The 27,353-nt window shown below is 33.3% G+C and overlaps 1 protein-coding gene across 1 annotated transcript in view; it reads left to right on the top strand.

The window, feature by feature from the left end:
* Positions 1-27,353, top strand: part of LOC128241122 (cingulin-like) — a 71,755-nt gene that overhangs the window by 412 nt on the left and 43,990 nt on the right. The window contains exons 2-3 of the mRNA XM_052958098.1: positions 16,448-16,511; positions 27,060-27,122. Of these exons, the coding sequence (XP_052814058.1) occupies positions 16,448-16,511; positions 27,060-27,122 (127 nt within the window). The remainder of the gene's footprint in view (positions 1-16,447; positions 16,512-27,059; positions 27,123-27,353) is intronic.

Below are 27,353 nucleotides of genomic sequence, written 5' to 3'. Positions count from 1 at the left end.
GATAACGGCAGAGGTTTTTCGGTAAAAATATATTACTTTCAAAATGTATATATATTGTGAGGTTACTTACACTACCAACAACGCATTTTTTGCAAAAACACGCGTTGCCACCGCGGGAGGGATTGCGTCATCTCGGAAAAGCGCGGCGAGCGTAAATCTGCTGCTATCGCGTACGATTTCGGAATACATCCATTCGGCATAACGCGATATGAAGGTATTCTAACCGGGTAACGGTTATACAAATAAAATATTATACAAATAAATTGAACCGTGCTCACAAATTGGATTTCACTCAAATGCGAGGGTAAACAACCTCATGCTCAAAACTTAAGAATTGTGTCGCTAGAATATTGAGAAATTGTTAAAGTATTTTCATAATTCAATGAACTCCATCTATGATTATTCACAATCACACAAGTTTAACGAGTGAATTCGAAATTTTAGAGAAAACGATACATTTTTATTAAAATATAAGTTAACGCATTTTTTTTTCTAGTTTAACATGTTCATACATTTGCTTTGATTAACATGCGTCATTACGTTCAGGTCTCAGATTAGATGAATATCTTGTTTGAATAGGTTCTGTTGTTGGCAGGACAACTAAAAATCATTTATCTCTCCGCTTGCCAGATTCATCCGTAGGCGTTCTAAATCATCTTTGTAATAACAAGCAAGGTTACCAAAAGACCTGCGGTTATACGTATTGTTTTAGGAAAACTGACTGGTTCCTGTCATGTAAAATAATCACTTATCAACAGCGACAAAATTTACCCCCAAACAATCACGCACTATGTCTTTTAAACTTTGTAATATGACTTTCATGTTAACCTTTTAAACTCATATTTTGTTTATAAAATGGCGTGATCCGTTCCCACACCTTAATCTGGACAAAAAACACACAATAAATAACTATGTTTCGTGCCGATGTCAGTACATAAGACTAATTTAAGATTGGAAAATTTATATAATAATCTTAATTTTCTGTGTTGAAACCACGGACCATTTTGAAAGGTCATTATATAAAGTAATTGGAAGGAAATTGAATGTTTGAAGTAAGAAAATGCTTGCTTCCACCACTAAAAGAGAAGAGAATAACTGCTCCCCAGCACTCAACGGTATAGCATGTTCTGATTTTAATTTGAAATAATCACATTTTCTTGACACAAACTGATAATAATTGCGAGTACTTGTTATCGTTCATTAACGTGAACGTCATGTTCAGACTGTATGTTAGCACTCTAGAAGTCACATGATTAAACCTGTCCGTTCAAGAGAGCGATATTGGTCATATTAGCATTCTTGATTGATTAATTTATGTGCATCATATTCCTTAATTCGCAAACCGGTGGTGAGGTTATTTCTATGATTAAGATCAAGTGTTTTCTTATCATATGCAATCATTTTAATCGAGTGCAAGATTTCGTATGTTTTTGCATTGTATATTGTATAGTGATTTTTTATCATTGGTCATACTGACCCTTTTCAAACAAATTACCGGTTGTCCAGTTAGTGCATTGATTAGCGCACTCGCTTCTCACCAAGGCGACCCGGGTTGGTTTTCCGGACTGGGCGCATGTGAGTTTGGCTAGTAGTCACCAAGCCGGACAAGTGGGTTTTCTCCGGGTGCTCCGTTTTCCCCAATAACACCAGACCACACCCTCGCGCAACATTGTGCAAACGAGAGTGACTTAGTATAAGCAATCATAGCTCTCTTCATAATCGTTGTAAAATATGTAATGTTTAAACTTAACAAATTACCTGGGTAAGTATATACTGTATGATAAATAATAAATAATGATATTATTGAATCAGCTGAAGTGTTGGAGTGTATAAGCAGGACGAATTTTAATTTAGTCCATTGTACCAAATTAAATTGAGAATGTAATTAAACCCGTCAGATATTTTATCATTAATAGCTTGGTTGTAGTTTGCACAAAAGGACAAGATCTTGAGATATAGTTTGTTTTACATGTAATCAAAAGAATGGTATAATATTACATTAGCATTGTTCACAGCCGGCTGCAGTCTTTTACCTGAGATTTTGACATTGTATGTCCTGAATGGTTTAAACAGAATTCAAATTAACAATACTTGCTGTTTGTGTGTTTCAAGTATTAGGAATTAAAGGAAGAATTGTCATGTATTACAGGTAAAACTTATGTTTTTTTAAGACTTTATGATGTATGATATATTAGTGTGATTATATGATTGCGTGATCTGCCTATAGATTTATCAGTATATCTTGACTTTATAATGAAATATGTTTGTCATCATAATATGAGAAATACTTTGCGTTTTGCCTGAAATAATTTGTAAATAACCTTCTTAAGCTTCTCGTTTCTTACGCGAACAAGTAAATACCGATGTAAAAAAAACATATTACTTTCAAAATGTATATACAATATGAGGTAACTTACACTGCCAACAACGCGTTTGTGAAAAAAAAAAACGTTGCCACCGCGGGAGGGATTGCGTCATTTCGGAAAATCCGCGGTAGCAAACGCTGTGGTGCGAGTGATCGTTAGGCTGATGATATCTCGTACGATTTCGTAAAAAATGCACGTGGCATACTTGATAATTGTGTCGCTAGAATATTGAGTGTTTGTTTAAGTATGTTCATAATTATATTAACTCAGTCTATGAATATTCACATTCACACTAGCTTAACGAGTGGATTCGAAATTTCAGATTGTTTCGAACAAGATGACACTAGCGTATGAATACTTTCACTGTTTCAAAGCATTATTTTCAGAGAATTAACTACGTTTTGAGTTCGAACAATGATGTGTAGATAACGGGAAGAGTTTATATAAGTTTAATGAAACTGCCTTCAGAAATTGAACAGCTATCTAAGTAACCGTTAATTAACATTTCGCAACGCCGCGTACCGCGGTGACTCGACGCGATGGAACGCGGGGGAAATTATAGGTATGAACACGGTGGGCATTATGCTTCAATCGCGGCGTATAATGAAAATTATATTAAAAACTTCCGCGGTTATAAAATCGCGGCGATGTGCGAAATGGGGTTAAACCCGTGGTTGGTAGTATAAATACTAGTTTGGGTCTCTCAAATATTTCCTGATGTAACTAGCATAATTATTGGGTTATCCGAATTAATAGTTCAGTTCACTCATGTGTTTCGTTAGTAACTTACATACTAGCTTGGGTATCTCAAGTGGTTTTGGAGGTAACTCACATTTAATACTACACACTACATACTTTTGGGAGTCTCTCAAGTTTTTATTACTTAACATGCATACTAGTTTGGGTATATGAAGCGTTCTGGAGGTAACTTACATATTAATCGGAGTCTCTGACATAACAGTTTTGATCTCCGACATTACAGTTGTGGCTTCTGGCCTATTATTTAGGATCTCTAGACTAACATTAAGGGTCTCTGTCATAATACGTTGGGAATCCGAATAATGGTTTTGCCTCTGACATAATAAATGGGGTCTGTTTCCTAATGTTTGGGGTCTCTAGCCTTAAGGTTAGGGTACCTGGCCTTTGAGGTGGGTCCTCTGACATGATAGTTGAAGTCTCTGATAAAATAGTTTGGGTTCCTGACATGATAGTTAGGGTATCTGGCCTTAAACTTGAAGTCTTTAACATATATTATCTCTTGCATGATATTTTGGGACTCTGACATGATATTTGGGGTGTCTTACAACATAAATGTGGTCTGGGACATAAATGTCGGGGTCTCTGACATGATATTTAGGTGCTCCGACATTGTTTTTCGATTTATCTTACAGACAAGTTTGTGTCTCTGACATAATAGCTATTAAATCAAAACGTGGGATGCTGACATAAGAGTTGATGACTCTGACATCCTTTTTGGGGACTCTGACAAAGTGGAGGTCTCTGGCCAACAAGTTGGGATCTCTAGCCTAATAGTTTGAGTCTCAGACATAAAAGTTGGGATCAATAACATAATAGCTTGGGTCCCTGACATAATAGTTGAGGTTTCTGGTTTAATAGTTAGGCTTTCTTTCATATAAGTTTGGGTCTCTAACATATAAGTTGGGTTCTCTCAAGTGTAATCTTATATGATAGTTGAAATAATGGTAAGACTCTCTTACATAGTAGTTGTGGTCTCTTTCATAATAGTTGGGTCTCTTACATAGTAGTTGTGGTCTCTTTCATATTAGTTTGGATCTCTCAAGTGTTATCTTATATGAAAGTTGGAATTGCTTACATAATGGTTAGACTCTCTTACATAATAGTTGATGTCTCTTTCATAATAGTTGGGTCTCTTACATAATAGTTGTGGTCTCTTTCATAATAGTTAGGGTATCCTATATAATAGTTGTGGTCTCTTTCATAATAGTTGGGTCTCTGACAAAAGCACGAAAATAAAAATGTACAGTATGTGTGTTTACTTGGGTTACTTGAATTTCGAGAACTGTTTCTTGTAAAAACGTTAGAAAAACACATAAATGGTATTTTTTAAATTCAAACGGTCGATGAATCGTTATACGAGCGTATCGACGGACTAACAAAATTACCTTTAAAACAAGCAAAAACATATCAAATAAAAGGCTTGACTGAAATCCATTTTACGGAGTAAAGCACATTTATGTAAAGAATAATATAAGCACTAACAATGCAGGTGCTTTTTAACGAATGAAGGATGAACGTTCAAAGTACATGGGTATATGTTACGTCCAATCAGATTATGAAGGGATGTATATCTTTATGGCATCATTGGTATGCTTATACACGATCAAATGGTAGCACTCGTATAAAAAGGGCCTCATTTTCTCGAAACATCATTAGTGCCTAACATGATTAAGCTAAGCTCACTAATGTGGGTTTGGTATAATTAGTAATACATTTAAATACTTTTTGGACAATAAAAGGACATTTAGTTTATAAAAACACAATAAACGTATTTTGATTTAGTTAAATTAAGATTAAGTTAGAATTGTGGCTACTTAGATAAGCTACTTAATTCTGGTCAGCTTAATCAGTTTTGAGAAATTGAGGCAAAATAAATAGATAACATTTCCTCCTCAAGGTACCATAATTTTTGAATAAATATAGTTGTATAAATATATTAAATCCCTATTTCGTACGTCTGGTCAAATGGGCATCCTGTTAAAACCGATTAATTATATGTATGGGGAAAATCTGATCAATAGTCAATGAGGCAGACTCCGCCTTCGATATCGTAAAATGACCTATAAGCGATGTAAGTTGTACAAACAAGTGCGCAAGTCAGAAATAAACTGTCAGTCAGTATGTCTATGCTAATAGAGTTAAACGTTTTGAGAAAGATGAATCACTTACATTCCCACTTACAACAGTACCTCGAATGTGAAAAGAGTAGTTGGAAATAAAACAATTACTATAGGGCAGTTAACTAAACGTATCCTTTTTTTAAATACACTCTTGTGTCCTTCCCTGTTCTTATTTTTAACCTAGATTCACACTTTCTCTTAATTTCATGGTTATGTTACCTGAGTAATAACTTAACCTGTTAATATAGTTCAAATTTGGAATATGGAATAGACAGGTAAATATACCTTATTTGTACATTTTACATTCGCAATTATATTTTAATATGTTACATAACAAATTTATATAACTAAGCTTAAACTGCAGGTTGACATTTTATCAATTGATATTTGTAAGGTTTAATAGAATAACTGTAATGTAACACATGGCATCTTATAGTTGATACCGACTTAATAAACGCTTTATTTAAAATAATCGTGGCATGAAGCTGATAAGTAGAATGTCTTACTTGATCTGTATAAGGCAATACTGATTCTCCTTAATTTTGTTATGTCGGTTTTTGAACCGTTTTAGGCCATACCGACTTATCTTTGATATGTTATGTCGGTAATTTAACTGTTTTAGGCCAAACCGACTTACATTAAGTACGCTATGTCGGTTATATTACTATATTAGGCCATACCGACTTGCATTGGTTAAGGTATGACGGGTATTGAACTGTTTTAGGCCATACCGACTTACATTAGCTTTGTTGTCGGTTATGGGACTGTTTCAGGTCATACCGACTTATGTAAAGTATTTTATGTCGGTTATTGAACTGTATACCATACCGACTTACTTTAGTCTTGTTATGTCGATGAATGAACTGCATTAGGCCATACCGATTTCATTGTATGTTTAGTGTCTGGTTCTATTTAAAATTCATTATATCAATAAACTCAAAGATCTGACAATATTAAGCATTAACTTAAACTTAACCTCTTTGAGATATGTACAGGTTAAACGGCAAATTAACATTTAAATTGAAAAATAATCACAAGGTCATTTAAAACTTAATTAGCATAGATAGATAGATAGATAGATGGCTGGCTGGCTGGCTGGCTGGCTGACTGGCTGGCTGGCTGGCTGGCTGGCTGGCTGGCTGGCTGGCTGGCTGGCTGGCTGGCTGGCTGGCTGGCTGGCTGGCTGGCTGGCTGGCTGGCTGGCTGGCTGGCTGGCTGGCTGGCTGGCTGGCTGGCTGGCTGGCTGGCTGGCTGGCTGGGAGGGAGGGAGGGAGGGAGGGAGGGAGGGAGGGAGGGATGGATAGATGGATAAATAGATATATAGATAGATTTATTCGTGCATATATATGTCATAGTAACAAACCAAATATCTCATAAAGTTATAACACAGACTGATTAACAAAGTATTAGTGATGATATCTATACTAAAGCACACCATCATTGGAATGCTATTGGATACATACGTGCGTTAATAAAGATTTAATTCAATTTGTCAAATATATAACACAGGATAACCCATTAAAGTTATTCAACTTATTTCCAATGGGGTCCTTATGACAAATATAATTATTTGCCAAGATCTCAGTTTTAAGCTGTTTAAATTAGGGTTTCATTTTTACAGCTATGATGTTAAACAGGACGATACTCATTTTGTTAACAATATACAAACTATTCTAAAAGCTTCAGTTACTGAGCATAAAGGGTTGGAATTTGGATGTAGTCTATGACGTATATCCGTAAGACTGAGCTTAATCTCCACATTAAATACCATCTATGGAGGGAACATTCCCACGCCTATTTAAATTAGCAACACAGTTAAATAACTCCACATTACAATATTAAACCAAGTAGTTTTATTTTATATACATGTTATTGTAAAAACGAAAAAAAATATGCAATGTTTCAGCCAAAATGTTCTTTCAGATGAATGAATGCATTACGATATAAGATTTCTAAACTTTATTACGTTTTTTGAATAGATGAAATAAAAATATGCAAATTACCTTAGGAATTTAATACCGTATGTGATTAACAATGATTATATAAAATAGTGAAAAAATGATACACGAACTTAGCATATTACAAGAAAAGTGCTTTCATTTAAACAACTATCAATATGACTAATAATATTTGAATATATTAGCAATATAAGTGTAAATCAAATACTTATAAATCAATTGTCAGTCAGTATATCTATGTAAATGAGGTTTAAACGACCGCATTGGAAAAATTGAATCACTTACAACCCCACGTAAACGGTACTTCTGATCATTAATCGAACGTGGGAACAGTAATTAAAATAGTACAATGATAACATGGTAGATTGCTCAAGATATCTATTTAATTAAATACACTCTAGTTTCCTCCCTTGAGCTTATTTCTAACCTAGTTACATGCACGAGATCATATGATATGGATATTCCTGAGTCATAACTTAACCCATTTATCTTATTTGAACATTATCCATGCGCAAATAAATGTACAATCTAGTGTTTTCAGGTAATTTCATGCATACAAATAACAAAACTAAACAACAAAAAATAAAAATAGATATAAAAATAATATAATGGTAACATGGCAGATTACTCAAGATATCTATTTAATTAAATACACTCTAGTTTCCTCCCTTGAGCTTATTTCTAACCTAGTTACATGCACTCTATCGAAGTCATATGATATGGATATCCCTGAGTCATAACCGAACGCGTTTATCTTATTTGTACAGTAGCCAAGCTCAATCTTGTTCTAGACTATTGAATTACAAGTTAATGTAATTATGCTGAAACGGCGGAATGGCCTTAGTATGTTACTATTTGACATAATATGAGTTCTTTTACACATGCTACTTTAAATTCTGACTTTGATATACACGCTTTATTAAATATATCCAATGTTAGATTAGCTATCAGATATCTGATTTGTTTAATATATTATCTAAGTTTTGTTACGTCAACCTGTTTAGGCTATACCGACTTACTTTAGTTTTATTTTGTCGGTTTTTGAACTGTATTAGGCCATACCGATTTCATTGTAATGAAAATGATGTGTAAATGATGTATGCTATATTTGTCTCTTTGACTAGTAAGACTTATTCTTATCATCGCACTCCAACAGTGCGAATACGAAATCCAAATAAATCGTATTTTTTTTTTCCTTCGTGAATTTAAATACATTTGGCACTGGACAGAAATCAATCTTCTATGACACAGACATGAACAAACATCAAAGATGGAACAATTCTGTTAAACTTGGAAGTACGAATATCCCGTCGGTTTTACAGCCGTGAAATAATTTTTTAATACATTGTTCCGTTTTTAACACCGAATATGTTAACGAATCAAACGGTCTCTATTCAAAGAAAAAGTCATGATGCAGACAAATTGCTCGGACAGACGAAAAACATGCTGATAAGTTTCATAAATGCAAATAAACAAAAACGAACTTAAATAAAGAGTATAAGTGTTGGAAACAAATGTCCAATGTGATGGCAATAATGTTCTTATCTGCCTTATATTTCATTTGGTTAATTTGCTGTTAAAGATTTTAATAATAAAAAGGGTAATTTGATAATGAGGCTCGGTCAGTAAACACTTCGGAGACTAAGATTGATGAAATGTGTTAATTGCAAAAGGAATGTTAACTCATGTGCATTAAATAACCATAAACCATCACATTTCCATTTATTACGTTCATAAAATAACATACATAAAATAGTAATGAAGTGAACATTCCACCCAGCCTTTCAAAGTGTTCGGTTTACAATTATATTCTATCCGTATTTGGTATGACCAAACATTTGTATTGAAAGTCACTGACAAGTGAATAAACTGAATAGAGCTTTATTTTTGAATATAATTGGTCTAGCAATAAGGTGTATCGTTACAACTGTTTTGTGGATTTAAGACATTCATGACAGCTTCCTGTACAAAATGGTTTAAGATATCATTCTAAAAGAGTGAAACAGGTGTACATTTCTACAATATATTTGTATATGTACAAACTTCACTGGAAAAACTTAAAGCTGCACTCTCACAGACATACCATTTTTATAACTTTTTTTTTAAAATTTTGTCTTGGAAAGCGATAATTTTTGCGTAAATATCAGCAAATCAAAAATAAAAGATTGCTGACCAAAACTCAGATCGCAGATTTTCATATTTCCGTTCGAAAATAAATGTTTTATGGCTTAAACCGTTACTAACTGTTTAAAGTGACACTCTTATTCAAAATCAATTCATACATATGTAAAACAAACATTAATTTTGAGTGATAAACCCTCAACAACTTAATAAATAATGAATTTCTGGAAAAAGAATTACTATGAACAATATTATAACTGTGTATTTAATAGCTGAAAATGATGAACTATAGTCTCATTTGGTAGCATACCGTGTTTTTCTGCACATTTCTTTTAAATTAAACTCGGTATCCATTATAAAAACATTGTTTTCGACATTTTTTTATCCTTTTGGGTATATTAGAACAATTGTATTAATTGTGTTAAATTTTAGTTGGGAGTAAGAGTGCATCTTTAAAAAAAATGCATAAAACATCAATTTTTGAACATAAATATAAAAAATCTGCGATCTGATTTTGTGTCAGCAGTCTTATATAACTTTTTTTGATGAATTGGCTCGTTCCAAGACAAAAAATAAAAGAAGTTGTCAAAAATTCAATCTGTGAGAGTGCAGCTTTACATAGTTAAATTAGTTCTTCAATAACATGCGTTTTACAAAATGTTTTTATTGATTTAAATATTTGATGAAAACCTTTTACGTAACGTTCGAAAGTATCACCTCAATAAAATGACCTTACATAATGTTCTATAACCTCAGTTATATAAAACTACCCTGCAAAGCTAAAGAAAGTCTTATATTTATAAAACATTGTTCTAATGCCTTAAATCTACGATAATTTCTTCTGCAATGTTCTAAGTCTCATTTATATGAAAAAGTCACATATAACGTTTAAATGCTACAGTTTGATGAAAGTGGCATGCTGAAGGTTCTAAGTCTCAGTTTATCCATAACTCACTCCCGAATATTGTGAAGCCTCAGTTTTATAAACCATCTTGCGTAAGGTTTTTTTTAACCCTCAGTTCTTTGAAAAAGTTAAATGTGTTAAATAAAGAATAACAATAAAAAGCGACCTCTTTGATGTGGACTTTCCGAACATACGCCTACTTTCGATTTCCGATTTTTATTCTTTGCTATTTGCTGTAACTGAATTCTTCTTTCGATATCTCGTTAACCGTGTTTTCGCATCAATAAATTTGTTAAATACTCATCAACGTTGTGTCACTAAAACAAACATATATAATTTAAGCTATAACTATTAAATATCACTTTAAAACATTGAATATATTACGAAAAGCTCTTTTAAATTAATATTAAAATCAAGACAGACTAGAAGCAGACAACACTTCTGCTAATGTATGAGCACTGGTCACCTCCCATTGCGGGGAGCTGTTCGATCAATGTTGTACTACCTGCGTAACTGTCTGTCGTTCATTCTTTCTGATACGTATAAAACTCTTGATTATTTTAACTGGTCTTGCTTGCAAGTTTACATGTTTGTAAAAAGTATATTATTTCTGAAGTTTATGAAATTCTGCTATAGTTTTGGCAGTACTTAAGCACATCGTTGTATGTATATGACTGTTGACTATATTTGTGAAAACTCGTGATTAGTTTAATTGCACGTACTCGCAAGGTTATAAATTTGTAAACAAAAATAATGTGTCCGAAATTCATGACATGCTGCCTATAGTTTAGGCAGTAAGCAAATTGTTGAATAAAAATGACCGTTTGACCTCACTTGTGATACTGTAATCACCATTGTACGGGAAGTAAATCTGGAACATTTCTTATTTCGACCAAGATAAAAAACACACAAGAACAAATTATATGTTAGGGACTAAATGCCTCTGTCTCTGTGAGCAATGAACATGCGAATTGCATTCTTTTCCAGATACAGGATTTTATTCTTTGCTGCCAAGGCGTCCTCTGCAGTTGAGTCGTCATTCATTAGACACTTGTGATCATATCCATTGGTGTTATAACCTGTTGTTTCGACCACACAAAAATAACAACGTGAAAGCGAAAATCAAAGGCACAAAAGCATATGGGTATTATAATGTTGTTTTATTTCTAATTTGATTTTCATAGCAATTGCAAATTATTGTAAAACGTTGCAAACAAAATAAACGGTCAATTGCCTTAAAAGTTAGCATGCAGCATCTACATTGACCGTCAAAAGCACTTTGTCCCGACAGTTATATGTGTCATGTTACAAAGAATGAAAACGCGATTTAACTATTATGTCTTTTTTAAATGGAGCTCGATAACCTGGGTTTCATCTTCCGATATTTCGATTTAATGTCAACAACTTCATGATATTAAGTGACAGACATATATTCATCAATGTTCAATTCCACTTCGTTGCATCTGAGGCATTTCTTGTACCGTTCTGTTTTTCTTCACCCGTGTTATCACATATGTAAATTTTGCTTAGAAGTATCAGAACAGGAATCATTTAATATAAACAAATACTACAAATATAAGTTAATGCTTTTCACGATCAATATCGAAAACCTACAATCTTTATTAGACTTCTGGGTGTGTACCTTATTGAAATAAATAACGAATCCATACTACCCCAACATAGATATTCATTGAATTAAAGCTGTTTTCGATTGAAAGTGGTTGATATCATTTCTTAAAATATTTCTTAAGTGGCATGAAAACAATGAATATCGTCGTTTAACAAAACTATTGACTGCTTCCGTAGTAACTAACGACAGTTGTTTACATTAATATGCCTGCTTGTGTTTATCATTAATAGTTATTTTAAATAAGGTTTTAAAACGAGGTAATTTGGGAGTGTATTCAATATTTGGATAAATATGTTTTTAAATGATGACAAATATGTGTTTTAAGCGTAACAGAACAATAAAGGAGATTTAACTTAAACAAGGAAGTAATTTGCTTCTGAATATAAAGCAGGTTGGTTGACCTCGTTTTTTTGTGATCATGTTAACGATTTTGAAACCCACACTATTCATTTCATAAATACAATTTGTGAACGTATTCGATTCATACTTTAAGTTATATTCACTAAATTGGATGGCTTAAGTTAACGCTGGGATTTTAGTTAATGCTATGTGTCATAAGATCAAGGCATAATTATTAACTTTGACTTGCTATTATTGTTATGTGTATGTGCTTTCTCTTCACTTACAGTTTTAATTATATTCAATATGTTTCAAATGTTTATTTCGGAGTATGTTCAATATTTAGATAAATGAGTCTTCAAATGATGACAACCAAGTGGTAAGTGTAACAAAGCTAAAGAGGCAATTTAGTTCAAAGGAAGTTTATTGCTTGCTTTTTACAATGCAGCGTGGTTTCTCCGGTCTTTAGAGACAATAGGGAGAGCATAGGGAATTACAAAATTCAACGCTACTTTTAAATAAATGATATTATTTTATGAGTCGAAAAGTGTGTCTGTATGACAAAAGATAATTTAATCCATTGCATCAAGATAAATTAAGGGCCGACCACAATGCAATAATTGTTGGTGAAAGTAAAAAACTAAACCATTAAAAAAATCATGTTGTATTTAGTTTTAAGGAACGACATTTTTAGAAGTGAAACATACATTCTTGGTGCAATGTTTTGGGGTAGAAAGGAGTTGAACAAATTTTACAAAAGAAGATTTAATTAGATTTTGAATAAAAAAACATTCGCATTATTTCGGAACAGTCTGTCAACATCTTTACTTTCTTGTCCAAATGCTCAAGACTACCAATTCAACAAAGTCTTGATAAAAACTTTTCAAGATAAAAGTTATTCAAAAAATAGTGGATGAAATTTATTTTCGGATTACTTGATGCATATATCGTTCTTTAAATAGTGCAATCAACACTAAGCTAAGCTAACACTGTGTTCCAAGACTTTGTTGGTTAGGCAGTTCCGATGAATCATAAACATATTATTTTTGTATTAAGACATTTCCGGGAAAAAGTTAATACCTTTTGATTGTAAATCTGATAAAATATTCTTTCGTAAAAAATGCTTAAGTCCTGAGTACAGCTGTTTAAGTCGCAACGGATATATAAATCATACTTGTTAAATATTGAACTAAATAGAAATTTAGATTTTCAGCATTTTAAATTTTGGTCCTTCAATCGATTTTCGCATCGCTGCCGGCCTTTTTGGATTGTATATTAACCCGCTAGTTTTTTATCAGTATCAATTTGATTTAAGTTTGCACTAAAGGACAAAACTTTGAGATACAGTGTGTATTACATTCACTCAGAAAGAACAGTATATTGTCACATTAGTAATGGTTATAACCGGCTGCTCTCCTGAGATCTTGATATAGATTATGACACATGTGTATAACAGAAATCAATTTTGTAAATCGGAAAATGTCAATGCCAATATAAATATTGCTGTTATATGTATACAAAAAATAATTTAAGGGAAATATTTATCGTGTATGACAGGTAATCTTTGCGCCATTAAATACTGTACGATGTAAGACATATTTCTGTGATCAAATGATTGTGCGATTTGCTTTTGTATTTTATATTGTACACTGCTGTCAAATCGCAATCGTAAAATCTGCAAATACATGAATGCAGTGTACTCAAGCGTTCTCCTAGGTCGAATGCCTTTCAAATTATTGAGTTTATGTACAGTATACCAGAACAATAATATTGTTTATTCAATTGATCGAGCATTTGTATTGAAAATCAAAGACTGACGAATACACTTGATATAGAGTTTAATTTTTGCATGAAAACCGTCTAGTTGTTAGCTGGAGCGCAGAGGCGTTCTTTATTTTTACATTGTAGACCTTGATCACATTTGTTTAAATGGTTTTAAATATTTTGTTTTTCAAGTAAAAATGATGTTACTTTTCACAATATCGATTTAGATGTTCAAATTGTACTGGAAGAACTTAAGCTCCATAGTTTAATGTTGTTTGTTAAGTTCTCAACCCATACTCCAATGCAATTGTCTCACGTGGTGTTCTTAAAGTCAGTTATATAAAACTGTATTGCGTAACAATATTAGGCCTCAGTTTTATAAAACAGTTCGCAAAGTTTCTACAAACATCGCTATTGTAACGTTCTAAAGCCTCGGTCATATGCAACGGTCACGCTAGACGTTTTAAAGCTACACTTTGTTGACAATATCATGTGAACGGTTTTTGAGTCTCAGTTCTATGAGTCTTTATCCATAATTTGCTTTCCTGTTTTACATTATGAAGCCTCCTTTCTGTGATGCTTATTCACGCGAATCAAGGCTTCATTGCTACATCAGTTTCTAAAGCACATTTTCTTTAAAATTTTCATACGTAACGCTATAAAATCTCAGTTATAATGTTTATTATGACGTTACCCTTTAAACCGCAGACCCATTAAACTTAAGTAGTAACCTTCTAAAACATAAGTAATATGGAACATCATTGCTTAACATTTTCAAGCTTTCATTCTTTCAAACCGAGGAGTGAAAGCGAAAAGATTTTAATGTCACTTAGAACCTTTTCGCATTCACCCCTCGTGCGTGTTGTTCTTAAGCCTCAGTTTTATAAACGTTCTCGCATTTGTTAATTGAACCCTCAGTTCTATGAACAGTATTTTCGTTACATTCTAACGCTTTAGTTCTGCTTACAGATTATAGATTGTCGAATCACGTTGAAAGTGTAAATGGATTGGTCGTTAAAGGCCTAGTTTAAGGAATGTTTGGCATGATAATCCCGTGCTGTGCATCTCCTGCTTATTGCAATGGTGTCACAGTAGGGGCCAATTTCCTGTGTATTTGTTTATTGGCTCAGGGCCATTTAGGGTCCATTTTTATCATAAAACTTCCAAAGGTGTACAACAGGATACTCAGATCGGAGATGTGATAAGAGGGATCAAGGCAAGTATATTAAGATCAATTGTGTACAGAATGTTTCAATTATGTAAATTGTATAAGTAAACGCATATTGTTGTATAGTTTAGCAAATATGTAAGACAGTGGAGGCTGTAAAATGATTCAAAGCAAGAAACTAATATATCCTAGAAAACTAATTCTTCTTTTTAAAGTCAATTGATTTGATGCCGACACTTGATGGTGCGTGCTATGTTGTAGACGCCAGTATCACCGGATAAAGCGCGTTCTATGATTTATTCAAGATCTTCTATGTACAGTAGCATGTATATGTTTAACATTCTGCAGAAAAAAATGAAGAGCCCAAACTGAAGAAATATTATGTTATAAGAAGTAAAAAGAAGTAGCAATAGTCCCGCTGTTTTTATTGGACTATTATAAAAGGAAGCTCAATAACCTAAATTTATGAGCCAATATGTTAAATCCATTAGAGACCCTTTTTTATTGTCGACTTTCAGAATAAACGCCTACTTTCGGTTTATATTCTTGACTTTTTACTGTAAATAAACGTTACACTTTCGATATACCGGTAACAAATTCGTGAACAATTCATCAAATTTAAGTTACTCAAACAAACATGTATAGTACAAACTATAGGTAGCAATACCGTACTATAAAACACTAAAATATTACGAAAAACAAGTCAATATTTACAGCATGATAGACTAGAAGCAGACAACACTTTTGTTTACGTATGAACAATTGTACTACCCTTTGCGGGGAACTGTTCGATCAATATAGTAGTGGCGTATAACCGGCGTTACTGCTGTGTGACAAGTATACAACTCATGATTATTTAAACTTGTCGTTCTAACAACATGTAAACTTGCAAGATGTTTTACGTGCCCGAGTTTCATGACTGTCTATATTTTAAGACGTTTGAACATCGTTTTATGTATATTACTGTTTGACAATAACTTGTGATAATGTTATGGGTATTGTTCTCGGAGAAAATCTTTTTATTATGGCCGACCAAGAAGGAAACATACAAGAAAAAATCCTTCGTTCGGGACAAACTGCTTCTGTCTGCACGCAAGGAACAGGCGAATTGCGTTCTGATTTGGTACACTTGCCAGATACAGGATTCTATATACTGCTGTTGAGTTTTCCGTCACAGAACCCTTGTGATCAGTTATTTCAGACTCATTTATGTTCGTGTTCGACCTATCAAACGACAAAACGTTAAAGCGAAAATCGACAAAAAGATTTATAAACATTGTAGATGTTTTTTTATGATTTTATTTCCTTTTATTTTCAGAACAAGTGCAAATTACTGTCGAACGTTCCAAACTGGATCAAACGCGAGGACAATTGAGTTCAAGGTAAGTATGTAACATCTACGTTTGCCGTCCATAGCACTGTGTTCTGACAGTTAAATGAGTAATGCTACCAAGAATGAAATTGTGCTTCAGATATTCTGGCTATTTTGAAGCTCGATAGCCTGAATTTCAACTTACTATGTTTCGATTCATTGTCATCAAGAACAGCATTATAGTTATATCCACCAGACACATATTCATTAAAATTGTAGTCTACTTTTTTCATCGGAGGCATTTGCTGTTTCTTGTTTCATTTTTGTTTTCTTCAGACGTTTTCTCATGCAGCGAAAGTGTGCTTAGAAGAATCAAAACATGAATCCTTCAATATAAACAAATAATACATCTTAGTTAATACTTTCTATGATCGATATCTTTAGAACATACATTGAACATACATTGAACTCACTTAGTCTTTGTAAAATATTTAAAAGCATTCATTTAACGTCAAGTAGACACTCATCATTCTCTCTTACCAAAGTTCAAAGTTCAAAGTTCAAAGTTTATTGGCTAAGATCGGCAAACAAATGCCTATGGCCATTAAACACATAGTCATGGTGATAATATACACAAATAGAAACACACAAAGATTCAGTAGTACAGTACAGATCCTAATACAAAAAAGACACAAAAACATAAAGCAAAAAAAACAAACAAACAAACAAAAAACATAATAATAACTTGATTTATACTTAATTATTTCAGTAAATTTTAGAAACAGTTAAGGTTCCAGGGTAGATTTTCTTAATTCCATTGCAAATTTGATAAATCTTACAGTATTAAGTAACTTACTAGTTGATTTGTTTAGTAAAACAGATTTTAACATATTTATAGAAGGCCAGGAGGTGTTGCCTAAGTAAGTTTGTCTCAATCTATTGTATAGTGTACAACATAACATAAAATGATACTCGTCTTCTATCATATTTGAAGAACAACATTTACATTTTCTGTCAGCTCTGGCAGTACCAATATATCCACCAGTTTCAATTTCAAGATTATGTGCTGATAATCTAAAACACGTCATATATTTCTTCTTAGCCTATCATTTCTAATTTGTACAAGATAATTTTCAATTTTTTTTTTCTTTAAGTTAACAATACAATGAAAGTTTTGGCATACTATTTATAGAAGCATTCCATTCTTGAATAAACTGATCACGAATTCTACATTTAAGTAAAGGAAGATAATTTATGTTTACATCGAAGTTTAGTCTTATATCCATAAAACCAAGATGATCAATAATGGAATTTATTCTTTTTGCCCAAGAAGAATTATTTATATTGGCATTCAAATCATTATACACCATATGTATTGGTGAATTAACATTTTTCATTACTTTTAACCAAAATTTAACAGATCGTTCCTTGCATAAAATGGATAAAGGAAATCTGCCAAGCTCACCATATACAGCAGCGTTAGGGGTTTGTTGCTTTACACCTAAAATATACTGAAGAAATCTAATGTGTAGCATGTCAACTTCCTTAAAGTTATATACCCCCCATACCTCTGAACCGTACAGTAAAATTGGAACAACCATAGCGTCAAACAAAGACAATTTGGTTTTAACATCGAGATGAACTTGGTCAAACAATGACAAGAGACTATGGTAGGCCTTTAGAGCTTGATCATTTAGCATTTTTACTGCATGTGACATATTGCCTGTATAATGAAAGTTAACACCTAAATAAGTAAAGTTATCTACTATATTTACCAATTCATTGTTAATATAGAATTGTACATTTCTAGCTTGCTTCTGTTTTTCAAAAACACAAATTTTAGTTTTATTTACATTGATTTTTAAACCCCATTTAACAGAATAATGGTAAATAGCATCCATCTGGGCTTGTAAACTTGCCGGATCTGTGGTAAATAATACAATATTATCAGCGACTAAAATCATATACATTGATAAAAGTTCTAAATCCTTAGTAGTAAATGCTTGAAAATTTAAATTCTCAAAGATATCATTCATAAACAATATAATTAAAAGAGGAGAAAGAGGTTCTCCTTGTTTCAGACCGACTGTTGGCATCAGCTGTAGAATGCTTATCACGAAAACCAAACTGGCAATCACTAAACTTATTGTTCAGTTCACACCAACTATTTATTCTATTCCTCAAAATTAAAGAAAATATTTTAGAAGTAACATTAACTAATGTAATACCTCTGTAATTAGCAGGATCTGATTTTCCCCCTTCTTGAATATTGGGACAATAGCTCCCTTAGACCAAGATTTAGGGTAAACACAATTGTCATATATATAATTAAAGATAGTGCATAAATATGGTGAAATAAAATCATTCGCGTCTATGAAAAAGTCCGCTACATTATTATCGTAGTCACATGATTTGTAACGGGACATCAGTTTTATAGTTTTACTAATCTCCTCAATGGTAATAGCGCAGTCGAGTTGATCAATATTCAGAGTATCGTTTCTAACGTAATCGTGATCATCCCTATTATATTGCCCTTCAGTACAATTCGATACTTTAGAAAAATGTTTAAAAAAGTCATCAGCATCATCAGAATTATTGCTGCTTGAGGTACTTCTGAATTTTTTAATATATTTCCAAAAATTGCGTGGAGAAGATGTACTCATTTTAGACAACTTTGATTTTTTCCTGGCTATAAAACAATCCTTTAGATTTTCTCTTAGCTGCAGCAAAATTACGTCGTGCAGTAAGAAAATCAATCTTATTTATATCACTGTTATTTAGAGACAATAGTCGTTTGGCTTTTAAAAATAAATCCTTGCTCTTTTTACAATTTTCATCAAACCAAGGACATTTGTATTAGGATTTTGAAGCCTTTGTAACATCTGTTTTACCAAAGCATTTAAACGATATATCGTAAACAGTATTTGAAAATGTTTCCATACATTCATCAAGAGACATATTACCAGACAAAAAATAGTATTTATTTCATTAAATAACTCGGAATTTGTATGTAAATTTTCATAAAATATGTCCCTTTGTTCTGTATTCCAAACTACTTTATTTTTGTGCACAGAACTATTATCAATCAACGTATTATGAATATTTAAACTAAACGTAATCGGGCAATGATCCGATAACTCGGACAGGTCTAAAACATGCATATTAGTAACCGAGTTATAACAGTCATGATTATAAATTAGATAGACAACCGTGCTGGCAACATGGTTATTTCTATAAACACCATGGTACGTACATTTTCCCTCTTCTAATCGCCCATTTAAAATGCATAAATTGTTCTCTTTACAAAGAGTTAATAATTTTAAACCAAAGGCATTACACAGTTTATCGGAGTTTTAACGTACAGGTAAACTATTTATTAATGAATCTAATTCTGGCATGTTGACACAACGGTCCAGGTGTATCTCTGGGATATAGTCCAGCTGATCACCAGACCGAGAATTTAGGTCACCGGTCAAGTAATCATTCCCACGGTCACTGTATTTACGAATGTCAGAGGACAATTGTTCAAAAAAGTCAAACTGAAATAAAATTGAGTTCGGATTTCTGTAAACTTTGGAATCATGCGGAGGTATATAGCAGACACAATAGGAATCTTTTAAAGAGTTAGTAAATTCCTTTTTTAACTTAAACCATGTAAATCCTTTATCATTATTCTCAATCAAGTGTAAATGGTATGAGTAGCACTTTTTAAAATACACAATAATGCCCCCGCTTGAACGTTTAGCTTTGCTATTAATGATTGGGCGCGGACAATTGAAATATTCATATCCCTCAATGTTAATATTGGATGTTTAACTACTCCATGATTCAGTTAAAAACAGAATATCAAAATCAGATACAAAGTTTAAAAAGTCAGGGTCATCAAGTTTAGAGCGAATACCCTGGACATTCCATACGAGAAAGGTTAACTGTTTCCAATCACAATCCTAGTTATAACCAGAAGTGTTCACAGTATTTATGGTATAAATCTTTTTATTAATGTAAAGTTTATCATACGACAGGTATGCTGTCTTGTCGTCCTTTTTGGCATTGATCATAGCGGGAATAAGCTGCTTCCGGCGCTCCTGGATGACTGGCGGAAACTGCTCAATACACCGGATTCTGTTTGTGTCCTGGGATCCATGGTTATCAGTCGTCGGTTGCTCGGCATGTTCCCGGATTTCTGCTTGATTAGCAACTTGTCTGGAAAATGATTAAACATTGCTACGATCGGGCGTTTCTTTGAAGGCTCATATCTTCCAATGCGATGTACCCGCTCGAATTTGATTGAGTCCTGGGGATTTTCAATTTTAAGAACATCACGGAAACAGGTTAAATTTTTTTTGGAACAATCCTCGTTTTTCCGATCATCAGGTGAACTTTTCTCAGGAAAACCGAAAAATAACAAATTGTTCCGCATTGAACGGGACTTCAAGTCAATAATGTCCTCCTGCACCGAGTTAACTTTTGCCAGGTTCTTTTCAAGTCTAGCAATTTTATCTCGTTCGGCCTTTAGGGTGTTATCAATGGCAGATTGCTTTTTGGCTATATCGTCATTAACACTTGATTCAAATGCACGTGTCGCTTCCAGCTCGATTAATCGTGTATTGACATCGTGGGAAGCTGTTTTAAGAGACACGACACGGCGGTCCATTCCAGAAAGTTTGGATGAAACATCCGACAGCTGCTTCTCAATGACATCAAGTCTCACAAGACGTTTATCCATTGAATTTAGTTTGTCTAGGATTTATTGCTGAGTTGACAATACTGGGGGGGACGGGGGTAGCGTAGCTGGTGTGTAGAAGGCACCCGTCGGGGTTTGATAAGCGTTCATATTGCTCATGTTGGACATGTTCATAGGTTGAACATACTGCTGCGGACCGGGTGTTGCCATGATATGATATGTAACAGGCTGATCGTGTGGGGACGGGACACCAGGCAGGGTCCTTTTTTCCGGCAGCGAGTTGGTATTGTCCGGCGAAGAAAGGTTCCGCTTTTTTTGCCTTTACGCTTAGCTGGCAATTGGGAGCATACTACGCTAGTAGCATTTACAGTTATCCATTGTTAATTGAAAAGAACACATAATCCGATAAACGAGTGGTTACCAAAAGTTCACCGCACAGGTGTGATTGTATTGTAGCCAAGCTTACACTTTGTTAAAAGACTATTTTAAAACTATTGTTCTCATGTTTAATTGCAATATCCTCATTGTGGTAGCTTGTATAATAACACAATTTAGCAAACACATTACTCTAATAAAATCCAACGTTTTGGTATATTTTTTGTGACTATCCTGTCAATATATCCATTTCTAATTACGAAAATATCAGAGCTCCTTAAAACACATCTGATCACCATGACATCATATCAATACCATTACCAATAATGCTGACTGCTTCCTCAGCAATTGACCTCAGTTGTTTAAATTGATATACGTGCATGTGTTAGAATGATTGTCAGTAGGTTTAAAAACTAGTTTAAAGTTTTGCAATGTTTGGATACATGTGTGTTCAAACGATATCAAATAAGTGTTTTAAGCGTATCATTCTATCAAAGCGAAATAAACAAGGAAGTAATTTACTTCTGAATATAATGCAGGTTGGTTTTCCCCGGTCTTCCCCGGAGATTTAAGGGTTATTACAATTTAGAAATCCACTCAAAGCATTTGTTTATTTGTTCATAACCTTTTAAATTTAAACTTAAATACATTTCACTAAGCTGTGACAACTAAAGTGACTTTGGCTTACGTTGTGATCATAATGATATTTTTTTTATATTTACTAGATGCAGAAGCATTAGTTTCGGGGAAGTATGTTGAAATTTGCTATTTGTATTGTGTGTATGACCGTAATTATGATTGTCGACATGTTTAAAAGGGGAATATGGTTCGATGTTTTCAATATTTAGCTTAATGTGTTTTAAACAATTAAATATAAGTGTTTGAAGCCTCAAAAACAGAACGTAGATTATCTTAAACAAGGAAGTTATTTGGTTAGTTTATACTATTTTTCTTGCTCGGTTGTGTAGAAAGCTCGCAAATTATTTGAAACACTCTCGAGTCCGCTTCCTGTGTCAAATTCACTTGTACAGAGTGTCCATGTGAGAGGCTCTAAGAACCTTCCCCGACAAGGGATCGGACCCGGGACCTCTTCGTTCAGATATGTCTTTCTTCGAATTAGGACGTAGCTAGGTTACTGCACTTCTGTACGCCAAAATGTAGCTGAATGATTAAACTATTTGATGTAGTAGGTGTAGTAAATATTGCTTTTAAAAGTTGTAACGTAATAATAATATGCTATACATATACACAATGATATAAATTACAAACTAAAATTTACGGTATGCACAGTAATTAGGGTATATCCTTCTCATCTCAGGACGACCCGATTTCGATTTCTGGCCCGACCTAGCCTAACAATTGGGTTACGTTCTGATACTCCGGATTCCCACAGAACACAAAACAACTCTGGCATAGCATCATGCTTAAGAAAGAGATTTATAAAATTGTGTTGAAAATGTGCAAGTTTCACTACATATATCGTTGGTTTGAGCCTCAGTATGGTAACATTCTCGCATCTCAAGAAATACATATTACTGGTTTCTGACAGGAAAAAAAACTATTCATATCGGCGTACATGTGTGAAAATAAATATATAGAATATTAAGTAAGTTAACTGTTTCTGTTCAGTTAATATAGTTAGTATCATGTTAAAATACTTCTGCCCCTTGACAAACGCATGGGAAACTAAATGTTTAAATAATAACATTGTATGTTTACTCTTGTTTTTCTGTATATCTCAATCTGAAATATATATTTATGTATAATACCCTTCCACTTTGCACATTTCACACATATCATTCTTATATCTGATACATTGGCGTAGCTTAACAAAAGTATGAAAGAATCGATCGTTAAAAAATACAATGTTTAAAACGCCTAAATCCCTATAACGTCCTTTTTTAGTAATTTGCGCTTGAATCAATTGCTACGAAGTAGAATTGTTAATAATCGGTTTAAACGTTATTTCATCGACAGCTTAACATAAATTTATAATCTTTATTATATTGTTCAAAAATCCCGGGAATGCAAATTAAGCTTAAGTGATTCGCGATTGTAAGAGCTATTGAGTCAAGTGGATAACAATCTGTTTGGTCAAGATTTCCGAAGCTGGGCTATGCTGTAAATCTGCCGAGCCCTATGTTCTTCGTGTTTATATCGGTTTGGCCGTCAAGTGTCGGTGAGGTTAGTTTCAGCAGTACACACAATACATTGAGTTTGAAGCAAATATGTCTCTGCAATCCCAGATCGATGCCGATGTAATGTGTGTATCAGAACGTCTATGACTTGTGCCGGTCGTCTCCTGTCAATTTTCAAAGCGCCTCTAAAACCCCGATGACGGGAACACTAGCTATCCGTGTAATTACTTTACGAAACGCAATGCTTCCTATGCCATGCACTGATACTCCGTAACTTATTCTTCGCTCCATACAGATTGCAATGCTCTGAGGGTAACATCAGCCCGTGCAACAGTTGAACCTTACCATGCCATTGTCTTCCTATTAACTAGTATACATGAATAGTATATTTACATTAGTTGTGATTGCTAAATCATCTAAACAATACACGATAAAGGCTACTTGCTTTCTGTACTACACTTACATCAGTAATGAATAAAACATCAAAACAAATGTTATTGGTCATAACCTATCTCAAAACAACAAGTTTATTTATATACATTCATTTTTGTTATTCTGGTGACCATGCTTATCATAAATGTATTTATATTTTCAGTGATAAAGGTACTCATATGAAGATAAAGTTATACAAGTGAAATAATTAACTGACAAATGGTCATATATTCATCCCACAAATAAAACTTGCGCATTTAAACACGTTTTCAACTTCATTCCTTTTATCTTAAACTGCATTAGCAAATGCCATGGCATCAAATCAGACTCAGTGTGAAATGTGCATGTAATGAACATGCAGTCGGATATTGCAAAACCTGTGGGAACATTGGTGAAACGTGTGTTGAAATTCATAAGACAGGAAGAGCATTCAAAATCCACATTCTTAACATGTATGAAAAGGATGGGTGCAATCCAAGGCGCATTTTGTGTGATATCATACAGGAGATGTGTACACACCATCCGACTGAAAGAACGGCATTATTTTGTAAAACTCATGAAACTTTGATATGTGGTAGATGTCTACAATCCGATCATGTTTCATCATGCGGTGGATATGATGTTGATATGTGTAAAGATGCCACACATATTAATTGTGATCCGCCTAATGATACGACCGTAGCTTTATATATAATAAGAGATATTGCAGGTGACATTAAGCAAATGAAGGAAGAGATTGATCAAAGAATTGAAACAAATAATACCAACGTGGTAAAAGGCAATAAAGAATTGGATTCTTTGGAAATTAAACTAAAAGGAAAAGTTCAAGATTCCATAAGAGGTTTTAGTCAGGAAACATGTACGACTAACGACTTTAACCTAGACGCAAACTCAATGGGAAGTGCGAGTCAAGAAATGCAAATGGTATGTACCATAGTATTGATTATAGCATCGTAACGTGAATACGTTGTATAATACAATATCGATATCTTATTTTAAAAGAGCAATGTATTGGAGATGGATTATAGTTATCGTCTTAATTTAATCCAGTTGTGCACTGTCTGTCCATATCCACACTACCTAAAGCATTTATCGACATAAATATCAATGGAATTTTTCTCTTCAATAACAGTAACAAAAATATGCACATGTACAATAAGTGTTTCCAGTGCTTCCTAAAACTGCCATTGATCATTTTGCCGTTTTTGACAACAACGATCACAAATCAATGTTATGCTCGATATCCAAACACTTAGCGAAACCCATTGTTCACACTATATGTTCCTCAACAAGCACATTTTTTACAATAATTTCTATTTTCTCAATTAGCACTATTCTTCAAAAACTTGATATAAACTTTCACAGAAATAGTTTCAATTTGGCTCAGATTACTGGTGATTTTTACATATGATTAAGTATTTCGAACCTTAAAATAGAACCTTAAATATGAACTTGATCTTAAGGATTGAGCATAGGTTTTGAATGCAAAATACCACGCGTAACTGTGGACCAAAGGATAGTGCTACCAGTTGCAACCCTCTCACGTTAAGTGCCGATGTGGAAAATGATATGATATTCATGCAATAAGTAAATACGCCAGAATGCACCACTTTTTAATCAATGTTATTATTACATAACTGTGTAAAACTAAGTAGTTACCTATCATGATCGCTTCTATGATGGAATCGTTCAACCGGCAAATCCACTGTTCACCTACCAACGTTTTAAACAAACAAAGATTAACATTTTATTTTCGTTTAAAATTAATGAAAACATGTCGTAAAACAGGTTCAAAACAAGACACTTTGGTTAGAATTTGTCCGCCTTAATGTTCACGTCATGTTTAAACCCAACTTGATATAAATGATTTTGTTTATGTAGCCTTGTTTATATGTTACCAATTTTTAACTATTAATTGATCATATCATTATACTTTTCCAGACGCGTAATGAACTCATCGAAGCATCTATTAAAGCGAAACTGGACGCAGAAAAAGCAGAAATAGTGAGTAGATTAGAGAACAAGAATTTAACTTTAGAGTTGTAGATACACATGGCGTAGACGTCTTACTTTGTCACAAAAACAGGGGTTTCTCTCCTAACTTAATACTTTTGTAATAATCGATTAAATCAGTACTATGGCTGCATATATATGTTATTTTATCCATCATTTCAAAAATGTTTTTAAAGGAATTTGATTTTCTTGAAAACTACGCACACTAATTGTTTCGAACACATATTGACGTCATTTGTTTCTATAGCTCACGGTTATAAATGATTCTCTGAAATGTGGTATGGATTGTTTTTTATTTTCTTTGCGTTTTACTAATGATATAAGTGTTATTTGTCACAAAGTCTGGTAGGATCAAAACCATATATATATATATATATATATGGTTTTGATCCTACCAGACTATGTATATATATTAAATAACCTAAGGGCTGTTAGTGGTCTAGTTTTTTTATAATTGTCTGCCTCTCATCAAAGAGGTCGTGATTTCGGTCCCCCACTAGGGTTTCTCTTTGATGGCATATCATAAAGGACGGTACTGGTTTATGCCCAGGGAACGGACTCGAGAATAATTATTTAAGACTTCGTCACATTCCAGCTAAAAAGATTAGTATATACTAATCACTCACGCATTTACATACAAACCATGTTATGCCGTGTACTCGGTCTTCAGATTATCTGGTTACAACAATAATCAAAGAACCAAAAGGTCAATGCACTTTTTTTCTTTTCTTTACATTAATGTGTTTCAGACCGTTTTTCATCTATACATATGCATACACGGGCCCAGACTATATGTATAATCTTGATTAACCTTAACCTGAATTTATTCTTTATTATAAACAACAGTTCAAAGAAACATACATTGGTAATTATTATCTCATGTTCGGCTTTTTGCCTCCCTGTTTGTCTGTAATCAATGATTATAAGTGAAAAGCTAACTTTCCTTTTAAGAATGTCTTAAAACTTTTGATTGCAGGCACGAAAGGGACTCGAAAAAGAATCACTGCAAGCGAAACAGAGCTTAGAAAAGACTGAAAAGGTAGGATCAATAGTAAACAAAAGGAAAATATGAAAAATACAATGATCCATTTAAAAAATGCTAAATGTCACAACAGTATTTATCTTATTTATAATTTTGTTAGATGTGGTATAATTAAGTAAATCTAACTAGAAACCAGGTTTTGTATATGAGTAATAAAGAAATATAGCCAATCAAATTATTGTATGAGTGAAAAAATAGCAGCCTAAAGTAATTGGGCGATAACCATTT

The sequence above is a fragment of the Mya arenaria genome, chromosome 7, assembly GCF_026914265.1.
Source record: "Mya arenaria isolate MELC-2E11 chromosome 7, ASM2691426v1".
NCBI classification, from domain to species: domain Eukaryota; kingdom Metazoa; phylum Mollusca; class Bivalvia; order Myida; family Myidae; genus Mya; species Mya arenaria.
This window is presented reverse-complemented; position numbering and strand designations above follow the sequence as displayed.